The 12,316-nt window shown below is 43.6% G+C and overlaps 1 protein-coding gene across 1 annotated transcript in view; it reads left to right on the forward strand.

Annotated features, from left to right (window-relative positions):
- strn (striatin, calmodulin binding protein) overlaps positions 1 to 12,316 on the forward strand; it is a 59,860-nt gene that overhangs the window by 16,766 nt on the left and 30,778 nt on the right. The window contains exons 2-4 of the mRNA XM_080759751.1: positions 4,706 to 4,809; positions 7,273 to 7,346; positions 9,134 to 9,218. Coding sequence (XP_080615877.1) covers positions 4,706 to 4,809; positions 7,273 to 7,346; positions 9,134 to 9,218 — 263 coding nt within the window. The remainder of the gene's footprint in view (positions 1 to 4,705; positions 4,810 to 7,272; positions 7,347 to 9,133; positions 9,219 to 12,316) is intronic.

Consider the following 12,316-nt stretch of genomic DNA (forward strand, 5'->3'; position numbering starts at 1 on the left):
GTGTGTGCGCGTGCGTGCGTGCGTGCGCACGTATACAAGAAATAGACATTATGAGGACCATTTTCCTGGTCTTCACAAGAAAAATGGTTTCATGGTTACAAAAGGTTTTTGGAGGTTAGGGTTATAGTATTAGGACATTTTTAAGGATCATATATAGCTGAGTTACACTTAGTAACTTGCACCTTGGTGCCGTCATGCACTGACAAATTGCTGATCTACGGTATAAGCCCTTTTGGAATTAATTATCGGCATTTAACCGATGAAGACTGGGGAAAAACATATGTCATTTTTTTGATTTTAGCAATTATAAATGGCACATTGTGCTTACAATGGGCCATCAACCGTGCCCCTTGGCCCACAGGTTGAGAACCACCTTCAGATGCTTTTAGTTTAGTCCAAATGTTGCGTTAACCCTCATAAAATCACATCATCGGCCACAGCTTCCAGTTGACCGGCGCCGCTGACCCCACCATAGCTCAGATGGTCGTTATATTGGTTCCCACGACGTCTTAAGGCTTAGCGTCCGTCCCATGTCTCCAGAGCGTGAATGAAGACGGACGTGTGTCTTTAAAAAAAGACTTCATGTTATACTTAACCCAATTTGGGTGGGAACCCATTTTGGTGTTATAGCATTATGTCAGGGGCGCCCAGACTTTTTTTGACTTGAGAGCTATACTTTCAAAATGACCAGCTCAACATGATCTATACCCACCAAAAACATAATGCCATTGCTGAAAATGGCTTTGGAATAGCGGCGCTGCAGGGCATTATATTTAAGAGAAATGCACTTGGAATGGGAAAGGGGAGAAATGAAATAGGTAGAGTTTTTTTTCTTCGTATTTCATCTGTAATCTACTGACATTTTGTGCGCAGCAACACGCTTGAAAACAATGTATTGCATTGAGCTGACAGGCCCTTTTCATGTCAGTCAATCAATCAAGTCAACTTAATTCAAGTGGCGGATGCCAAACATTGTTTTTAGATGAAATATTCTTTGGGGGCATGTCATGTGATCTACCTGCACAGCCATTGTGATCTACTGGTAGATCGCGATCTATACCTTTTGGGCACCCCTGCATTGTGTCATGCTTTAGCTATTGAGAAATAGCAGATCTACAAGCTCAGGTCTGCTATTTTTTTGAAAAATGACTGACGTATAGAAACTAGAGCTGGGACTCGATTAAAAAAATTAATCTAATTAATCAGAGGCTTTGCGATTAATTAATCTAGATTAATCGCATTTTAATCGCATATCATTATTTGACCCGAGAACAGTGAGAAAGCAATTTTTTCAAATGGATTATGACTTTATGAGTAAAGGAATGAATAGTGAATACATAAACTTCAGCAACAAAACATTGTTTATTGTGTCAGACGAAGCTATCTGTAGCACTTTTTGCAGCCCCATATCTTCGACCACCGCAAGTGGTCTACAGTTGACTGCAACCCAGTAAGCCAGGGAGTTTGTTATTTTGTCAGACTTGGACTTAGTCATATTGCCTCTGAAACCAGGCATCAGGTCGAGTGTAGGTTGCGACGTTGAAGAAGACGGAGTAACGTGAACTTCCACGCTAGCAGCAACATGTTTGGCATTGATGTGATATGTGAGGGACGATGTGCTGCGGTGATAGGCAAATTCTTTGTTGCATAATATGCATACAACTGCATTTCTGTCCACGCTTCCATCCGCTCGCTTTTTAAATCTAAATTTCCCACTAAATTTCCCAAGCTGCGCGTTCTTATTTGGGTCTGCATTCATGCTAACGTGTGCCGTTTCAGTTTGTTGTTATCGTCTAGTACTAGCGGAAGTGAATGCTCAGACAGCAATGTTGCTGCTGGGTGCGTCAGCATCTTAGGTAAGTGGAAACGTGCGCCCAGTGAGAAACGTTCCGGTTCGGCGGTGAAAACAAAATATGCGATTAAATGCGTTAATTATTTTAACGCGTTAATTTTTCTGTAGTTAATTAATCTAAATTAATCGCAATTAGTCCCGGCCCTAATAGAAACGTAGCTTTTTCAGAAAACTTTCAGGATGTATAAGACATTTTTTTTAAATCTGATCTCGGGTCAGAATGGGTTAATGCCGTGTGGAGACGCAAGGTGGGCCTTTTTTTTGCGGCGGGCACAGTGTCTGTTGCGCTGTCGCCTCACAGCTAGAAGGTCCTGGGTTCGATTCCCAACGCTGTGGGTGCCGGGGGAGTTTGTTCTCTCCTCCGCGTCATCAGTGCCCATATCCTTTTGGTGGGGTTGGCGAAAGGGCCTTTCTGTGTGGAGTTTGCATGTTCTCCCCCGTGTCCCCTAGAAAACACATAATATGATGATGAGAAGCGGCCTGCTGACTCCTCACGCATTGGAGGAAGCAGGAGCTCACTTTGGGGCTCATCCCAGGTTGGCAGAGGGAGAGTATATAGGGCCCAAGATTAGAGCTTAGGCAATTGGCACCGGGCGGAAATGGATTACAAAATAATGGGATCAAATCAAAATATTCTTAATAAATGAATAATGAATACAAAAATAATAAAAAATATATATATGTAAATATAATTTAGGGATGTCGCGTTTATAGCTATCTAGCTATATATCTCGTGTTGTGTTTATATAGCAGACTTCTCACTCAAATGTGCACAAACTCCACATGTCCCAACTTTTTATTTACCTGCCATATAGTGACTGTCAACCCCTTACCCCCTCGTGTCGGATCGGTGCTTACTAGACTGGCATATTCGCCGATACCGATATGACCCGATATGACAAATAAGGGCCGATCCGATACTTTTCCCGATACAGTATCGGGACATCTCTAATATAATTTTATATATGTGTTTTGATGCTCTTCATAGAAAGTGTCATGTTGTTTTCGTAGTGGCGCCAACCACTCCAAGGAACGGCGATGTCCGCGTTCACCTATGCATGTGTTAATGAGCCAGTATAATGAGTACCAGCAGGGGGCGCTGTTGTGCCAGAAACAGAGAGAGAGAGATGGTATTAGTGCTGCACTGTTGCCTGCTAATGAGAGAGAGAGAGAGGAGAGGAGAGGATGGGGGGGGGGGGGGGGGGGGGGGGGGAGGAGGAGAGGGGAGTTGCACCACTCAGTTCACAAGGATGTGGCTGAACCACACATGGACAAATGAATAACATCATCGGCTTGCGACAGGCATTGTTGTCCCCGGACCTTGAGTAAAAGATGAACTGGTTCAGAGGAAACAAAACAAAAAAAGTCTGCTCCTACTACACACTCATGGCATCTAGGCCACTCACGTCCTCCGGGACAAGAGCTATACCGTATGTTCCACGCTCTCCTCTTACATCATAACAGGGATTGTTGTGGTTTTTTTTTTTTTGTCATCATTGCTGCTCCGAGGCTGTGGAGAACATCTCTCTCTCTCTCTCTCTCTCTCTCTCTCTCTCTTGACATGTTGACTTGGCTTTTCAGGGTGACTGAAGATGCTGTTTGTTTGTTTTGTTGTGTTTGTTCTGTGTACTGTAGTCTCTGCTGTGTCTTTTTGCTGCGTGATTGACTGACTGACTGACAGACGGACAGACAGACAGACAGGTGAGTGAGTAGCTCATTATGTCCATTGAGCCTCATGTCTGTCTGCTGTTTGTTTATGAGTGTGTGCGCGCGCAGCGCGCGCACACACACACGCGCACACACACACATCAGAATTCACTGACCACTCTCTCAGCATTGTATGCGTGCATGACATTGACAGTACATGCATTTGAGTGTGTGCTGCTGCTGCGGCTGCTGTATATTACTATACTGTACTTGTGAGGGCCAAGAGTTTGTGAAATAGTCACCCCTAAGTAAGGACAACAATTGTCCTGGTCCTCACAAGAGAAATGGGAGTTGGAGTGAAAAAGAAGAGGTTTGTGGTTTCGCCTGATTTATTTACTGTATAGTTGCAGCTTGTAGATTAGGTTATTTTCTAACAGCGCACAGACAGATCCTATGCATAGTATATTAACCCATTCTGTACGGGAACCCCTTTTGGTGTTGGCATCATGTTATGCTTTAGCTATTGAAAAATAGCAGATCTACAAGCTCGTAGCGCGCCACCGAGTGGCGCGCTACGAGCTTGTAGGTCTGCTATTTTTGAAAAATCGAAGAACGACTGACATTTTTTTAATCTGATCTCAGGTCAGATATGGGTTAATCAGACCAGTGTGTGTCCAGTGGAAACCTCGTATGAATCTGATCTGATCTCAGGTCAGAATGGGTTATATACCTCAGGCTTCCGGGTTATGGTAACCAACAAACGATCCGAAATTGTGTCTGCAAATGTGTCACAAAACTAGATTGACTGTTTTTTTTTGAGAGCTTTGCCTTCTGGTCTACTTTACAACAACGATGCAACATAATTAAACATGTTTAAACGTAACCCATTTTTCAAAAAATAGCAGACCTGGCGCGCTACGAGCTTGTAGGTCTGCTATTTTTCAATAGCTAAAGCATAACATGAGGCTAACACCAAAAGGGGTTCCCACCCCAAATTTGGGTTAAAGTTGAGATGGAGTGAAAATGTGATTTGTAAAATTCTTTTGGATTACATCCTGAGTTGTATTCTGCAATGAACTACAGAAAATGTCTTGCATATCAGACCAAGTTAAAATAAACATATTTTGGCTCTGCATAATTTGTCCTACATCTATAGGCTAACCTGTGTGTGTGTGTGTGTGTGTGTGTGTGTGTGTGTGTGTGCAGGCTCAGATAGCCTTTCTGCAGGGGGAGAGGAGAGGTCAGGAGAATCTGAAGAAAGACCTGGTCAGAAGAATTAAGATGCTGGAGTACGCTCTGAAACAAGAGAGGTAGGTACGCAAACATTGTTTAACCGCACTGCTTATTTAACCCAAAAAGGCTTCTAAATCCTAATAGTTTTCTGGAAAAAACAAAACATATTTCTATGTCTGTTGTGGGATACGACAGGAAGCACGCACATCTCCAGAAATTCCACAGGTGCTGGTCAAAAATACGTACAATGAAAAAGGAAGGGATGTCCGCACGCTTGAGTTGTAGCGCTTTATTGTTACTAATAAACTGTAACTGTAACAATTAAAGACATTTCCTGGGAGCTACAACTGAGTGTGCCGACATCCCTTCCTTTTTCTATGTCAGTGGTGCTCAACCTATTTCATGTCAAGGACCCCCAGAATGATCTCTATTGGACCACGGACCCCCCCATCTCAAAATATGTAGTTCCCCCACACAAGCAAATATTTTAGCTCTGTTCGCTCTGAAATATATATTCAATGATTTTCGCCACATTAACGATTGAAAAGAAATAGACAGACCTACAAGCTCATAGTGCGCCACCGAGTGGCGCGCTATGAGCTTGTAGATCTGCTATTTTGCTATTTTTCAATGGCTAAAGCATAAACATAATGCTAACACCAAAAGGGGTTCCCGCCCCCAAAATGGGTTAACATGCCAAGGACCACCACATTGACATGATGTGTTTGACCCCCATCTGACAATGTTTTGTGCCACAGGGACCCCCGGGAAAAGAGACCGTCTTAACTTGAAGATTAAAACAAAAACGTTCCACTGTGAGCTTGTAGATCCGATATTTTTTGAATAGCCAACTAAAAATAAAGTGGTAAAATGTATTGCGACGCCATATCAACTACCTGGAAAGTACTCCTGGGGGTCCCTGAATGATTGAACAATTATAAAAACAAGAATCTTGCAGCCCTCGATAGTTACAATACATTGTTGTGAACTGCATGACTACTGCCTTCTAGACAATTTACAATTTAGGCATTTAGCAGACGCTCTTAATCCAGAGCGATTTACATTAAGCAAGAACAAAAAAAGCATGGGAATACATCACATAAAAGCATTTATCATGAAACATGCGTAAGCTAAGAAAGTAAAGGAAAGGAATATCTATATAATGAAACTATACATATAAACTATACATATATACTACTATGCTATACATATGTACTATGGCGTGCTATGACTACATACAATGCAATTATAGTGCTGTCTACATAACATGCTATAAGTCTGTATCAAATGCTATCCAAGTCTACAGAAATGCTATCTAAGGGGGTATAGGGTAAGTGCTATGGGCCATGATGGAGTCTGAAAAGGTGGGTTTTCAGACTACGGCGGAAGATTGGGAGTGATGCTGCAGTTCTGACTGCAATGGGAAGTGCATTCCACAGTTTTGGAGCCAGAAGGGAGAAGCGTTTGGGACGTGTGTCCCGGCGTTTTTAGTGAGGGTACTTCCAGCTTCTCTGCGTTGACATTATTTCATTCTAGAAAATATGGTACCTTATGGCACAAATCAGAACCTTTGGTCCTCAGTTGTCTCGCACGCACGCACGCACGCACACACAGACCCGCACAGGTTACACAACTGCACACAAATGATCGTGGGAAATGGAATGACACACGTTCAAATAAGTGTGTGCAGCTGACACGGGTTCATGACCCCGAGTTCCTGACACATGTAGTCAAGATTAATGGAGGGAAATGGACCCAAACTAGTATACCAAACACCCCCCCCCCCCCCCCCCCCCCCTGCCACAGCACTCATTCAGTGTGCCACGCACGCACGCACGCACACACGCACGCAGTCGCACGCACGCACGCACGCACACACGCGCTCTCTAAATTTCAATTCAAAGTTTTATTGTCATGGGAAAGCATACGTCTATACATTCGCAAAGCAAAAAAAAAAGGTGGAACAATTCAAGGGGGGGGGGGGGGGGATTATTAAATGTTCACCTCGGTAATCCAATTATTTCATTTAGTTTAACCCCTCATTGACCCATAATCAGATTATTCATGAGATTATATTCGTGAGATTATAGGCTCCATGCGGAACGGATCAACCTCATCAAAGTATAGGGCTAATGGACACACGCGCACGCACACACGCACACACACACACACACACACACACACACACACACACACACACAGATGTAGATCTACGCAGATCTACAAGCTCATAGCGCGCCACCGAGTGGCCCACGTACGAGCTTGTAGGTCTGCTATTTTTTTTTTTAATCGAAGAACGACTGACATTTTTAGAATCTGATCTCAGGTCAGAATGGGTTGATCAGACCCAGTGTGTGTCCAGTGGGAAACCTCGTATGAATCTGATCTCAGGTCAGAACGGGTTAACATTGTATGTCTATTTTTAGGCCAGTTTTGCAGTCTCTTCATGATTACGTGTGTGATGACGGTAAAGCCACATAGTGTCAGCTGTAATAGAATAATACGTGTGCGTGTGCGTGTGCGCGTGCATGTGTCCTCAGGGCCAAATACCACAAGCTGAAATATGGGACGGAACTCAACCAGGGAGACACGAAACCTCCTTCTTATGACTCTGGTATGTCTGCCTGTCTGTCTGCCTGTGTTTCTTCAGAATAGTCATTCGCATTGTGAACATGATAAATGACGGGCTGTGGACATGTTTTATGTTGTAATACAATTCTATTTGATGTTGTTTTTTTGTTTTTTTTGGTGAAAGTTGCAGGAATATGTGTGAAGGAAGTGTGTGATATTACATGTACATTATAAGCTTACTCTAAAGCCAACTCATTGTTTAGCTATCATCATTGACTGCCATGTCACGTTCAAGAGACTTTAGGTTTTAAGAAAACCTAAGGCATGCATAAAGTGAGTGACAAAGTGAGTTTAACGTTGTTTCACTTTTTCTGTGCCATCTACGTTTATAAACGTAGCTAGGCTAATGGTGCCTATACTGGTGCTATCTATTTCTACGCGTATGTTCGTACAACCGTATGCTCCATATATGAACGCGCCCGTCCGCCTTTTTAGCATTGCTCCGGCTACAGTATGAAGAGCCTCCGTCCCCGCACCAGCTATGGGATTTTTAAGTCCGGCTCCGTTGAGCCTCCATTATATAACAGGGTTTTCAAAGCGCCGTATCTCCAAAGGTTCGCTGTCCATGATGGTGGGCCGCCGTGCACCCGACATTTGTCAATTTGTACCGCATCGCTAAGAAAATGTAACTGGTTTGTACTGCTAGCCAAAGGCTGTGAGCTAATGTAACTGGTTTGTACTGCTAGCTAAAGGCTGTGAGCTAATGTAACTGGTTTGTACTGCTAGCTAAAGGCTGTGAGCTAATGTAACTGGTTTGTACTGCTAGCTAAAGGCTGTGAGCTAATGTAACTGGTTGTACTGCTAGCTAAAGGCTGTGAGCTAATGTAACTGGTTGTACTGCTAGCTAAAGGCTGTGAGCTAATGTAACTGGTTTGTACTGCTAGCTAAAGGCTGTGAGCTAATGTAACTGGTTTGTACTGCTAGCTAAAGGCTTTGAGCTAATGTAACTGGTTTGTACTGCTAGCTAAAGGCTGTGAGCTAATGTAACTGGTTGTACTGCTAGCTAAAGGCTGTGAGCTAATGTAACTGGTTTGTACTGCTAGCTAAAGTCTGTGAGCTAATGTAACTGGTTTGTACTGCTAGCTAAAGGCTGTGAGCTAATGTAACTGGTTGTACTGCTAGCTAAAGGCTGTGAGCTAATGTAACTGGTTTGTACTGCTAGCTAATGGCTGTGAGCTAATGTAACTGGTTTGTACTGCTAGCTAAAGGCTGTGAGCTAATGTACTTGTTGTACTGCTAGGTAAAGGCTGTGAGCTAATGTAACTGGTTGTACTGCTAGCTAAAGGCTGTGAGCTGATGCCATAGAGTATTAAAAGGATAGAGACTGAACTGGCGCAAAGCTCCGCCCCCTCCAGTATTCATGTCAGTGGAAGTTGCTCAGTGGCGTTTTGAAGCACCCGGAAGGCTGCCGGAAGTACCGTCTATTTCCGCATTTTTTCGCTGATTCCGCATTTTGCGGAAGTGCAGCTGGGCTTGAACATTGAGCGCTCGGTTGCACGGGGTTTCCTCGTCAAGAATCCACGGGTCCGCCTGCAGTCCTTCCTCTTACCACTAGGGCCCAGCGCTTCAACATCGGAGTGCTTAGCTGGCCCCTTGGCTAATGCGAGTGGTATTGTACTCCCTCACAAAGGCCCCCACCTTCCTGTTTAACCCGGAAGGGAAAGAGCTCTGTAGAGTGAGAACAGACCGATCAATCAATCAATCAATCAATCAATCAATCACTCTTGTGCTATCTCTCTCTCTCTCTCTCTCTCTCTCTCTCCCTCTCAGATGAAGGAAATGACAGTGATGAACCCAGTCCTCTCAACAGCTCTCATCAACTCAGCTGGAAACAAGGACGGCAACTACTTAGACAGTTAGTACACACACACACACACACACACACACACACACACACAGTCACACACACACACACACACACACACACACACACACACACACACACACACACACAGTGAAGCCAAAGTCAGTCCATTGTGTTGTAACCTAAGCATGCGCTTTTGTAGTCCAGTGTCTTGATGTGTAGGGAAAACCGGTTTCCAGCCTGCTTTTCTTTTTTTTACTTATATTTTTTATCCCACGATTTTGCAACCCATCTTCACCCAGTTTCAATGATCTAATGTGATCCTGGGCTCTACACACCCTCCGTCAACCTAATCCCCATATATGGGGGACAAGGGGAGAGCAACGGACTTGAACTCATGCTTCCTTCGTGCATGAGTGTCCAAGTTGCTCCTTTTACACCTGACAGGGGGGAGTTTCCCTGGTTGGACGGAACACGTTATTCCAACCAGTTCCTTTCCCCTCCATCGGGAACCCCTTTTGGTGTTAGCATTGTGTTTGAAAAATAGCAGATCTACAAGCTTGTAGATCTGCTATTCTTTTTTAAATTGAAGAACGACTGACATAGAAAAGATTTTTCAGAAAACGTTTCCAGAAAACTGTCAGGATGTAGAAGACATTCTTAGAAACTGGTCTCAGGTCAGAATGGGCTAAGGGACACGGTCTCCAGCCTTCTAAACAAAGAGAACCTCGTGCATGTATACTTCTCCCCGCCTGCAGTTCCAGCTTTGGCCAGCTGGGTGGGGCGGTTTCAATGTTTCCCAGCCGCTCTGGGGGGGGCCTGGCGTGGACAAAGACTGTATTGTGTGTGTGTGTGTGTGTGTGTGTGTGTGTGAGGCAGGCACTGGCCTACACCACAGACAGTTTGTGTGACCCTTGAACCCGGGTCACGAATTGCCTGGAAATGGAGAGAGAGAGAGAGAGAGAGAGAGAGAGAGAGAGAGAGGGGAGAGAGAGGGGAGAGAGAGGGGAGAGAGAGGGAGAGAGAGAGAGAGAGAGAGAGAGAGAGAGAGAGAGAGAGAGAGAGAGAGAGAGAGAGGAAGTGTAAAGAAAAGCAGAGCAAAGAGTGTTGTGGTTCAGTCCAGACTGGAAGAGAGAGAGAGATGCAGAGCAAAGAGTGTTGTGGTTCAGTCCAGACTGGAAGGGGTTAACTTAAACTCTTGTACCAAACACCCTTGTTACTGTCTTGTTCAGTATATGTTATCAATATATCTTACACCTTGATCAATATGATCAGTATTCTCTGCATGTTTAGTGTGTTAAATATGATCAATGCCTATGTTGATATAGCCTCGGGACAGACGTGTGTGTGAATGAATGAATGAATGAATGAATGAATTGAATGAATTTTTATTTTCGTGTCTTGTCAATTAAGACCCATCCCTTACGGGATTATAAGACACCAACAACATAAACAATATCACGTTCACTTCTCACACAGAAGTTACACAATTGATCAAAACAAAAAACAGAAATATACATTATCATAAAATAAAATAATATAATACATCACATATAAGTTTTCTTTGTCCTTATGTCCCAAGCTTTCTCTATATATTCTGCTAATGCAAATATCTTTTGTTCAAAAATCCATCTCAGTCGCTCTGCATCACTTAACCACATCAAATCTATATTTTTACATCTGTTAAATAACTTTTGACGTAGCTCATGATACATATATATGTGTGTGTGTGGTAACTGCCGTCGTTAATGTACTGTAAGTGATGTGCACACACAATCATTGTGTGGGAAAACTGTGTATGTGTGCGCGCGTGCGCGCACACATGTTTTGTGACTATGTGGCTGTGTGTGTGTGTGTGTTTCCACGTTTTGTGTAGGGACAGTGTGCATGCATATGCGGTTGACGGGAACTGTGAATGGAGGATTGTGTCGAGGCGTGCAGCCCTCCTGCGACCGCAGAGGCTGGTACAGAGAGAGAGAGAGAGAGAGAGAGAGAGAGAGAGAGAGACACACACACACACACACACACACACAAACAGAGAGAGAGGATATCTTTACTCCTCTGTCTTCTCCTCTCCTGTGGTGTGTGTGTCTGTGTGTGTGTGTGTGTGTGTGTGTGTGTGTGGAGCTGGTATACTGTACATTAGTATTTCCCGTGGTTCTGGAGTCGTGGAGTCGTACGTTTGGGTTTTTATCTCCACAGGGGAGGTACAGTATGGAACGTCTCTTCCTTCTCTGTGATGTTGTGACTGATTTTTTTTTTTTTAGACTAGAGGTATGTTTTTTTTTTTCTCACAGCCATTAGGTACACTGGCAAATAGGCAGCCGTTGTGTCCCAGGTTTACAAAAACATTGTTATTTTGTATTTTTGAAAACGCTTGAATAGCTCTTAAGTGGTTAAATCATGTGTATTTTACATTTTCTTGTTTTGTGTTAATTGCACAGTTACATTTAAATGTTTTATTTTGTGTTTATTTCATTCGGTTGTTGCTTTTTCAATTTTATTTAATGATTTTGCACGGTTTTTACGAAATACCCGTGCGATATCGGTAATCGGTGTTTCTACGACTACGACACAAAATTTGGCAACGGACGTTAGCATCTGAAATCGGTTCCGGCTCTGTAGTACAACAGTCGGGTTGCCATATTCTGAATGACCAAAAAGAGGACACATGCGCGGTGTGCATGTGCACGTCGTGCGCGTGTGCATGTGTCGTGCGTGCGCGGTTCTGTTTGAATTAAATTCAGATTGCAAAATAATCTATAACAAAAAAAGTGATGCTCCAAAATCAAATCCTCTCATCAAATATGCTCTATATTTGTTTAAAGCAGGCTCTCAAAGGTGTGATCCAAGGACCCCCCCATTATAGGTCTGTAACTCTGAGAGCGTAACACATGGACCCAAATGGACCCTTACAGGTCTGTAACTCTGAGAGTGTAACACATGGACCCAAACGGACCCTTACAGGTCTGTAACTCTGAGAGTGTAACACATGGACCCAAACGGACCCATTATAGGTCTGTAACTCTGAGAGTGTACAAGTGGAACCAAATGGACCCTTACAGGTCTGTAACTCTGAGAGTGTAACACATGGACCCAAACGGACCCATTATAGGTCTGTAACTCTGAGAGTGTAACACATGGACCCA

The sequence above is a fragment of the Protomyctophum bolini genome (assembly GCF_963924005.1).
Source record: "Protomyctophum bolini genome assembly, chromosome: 3".
Classification (NCBI taxonomy): domain Eukaryota; kingdom Metazoa; phylum Chordata; class Actinopteri; order Myctophiformes; family Myctophidae; genus Protomyctophum; species Protomyctophum bolini.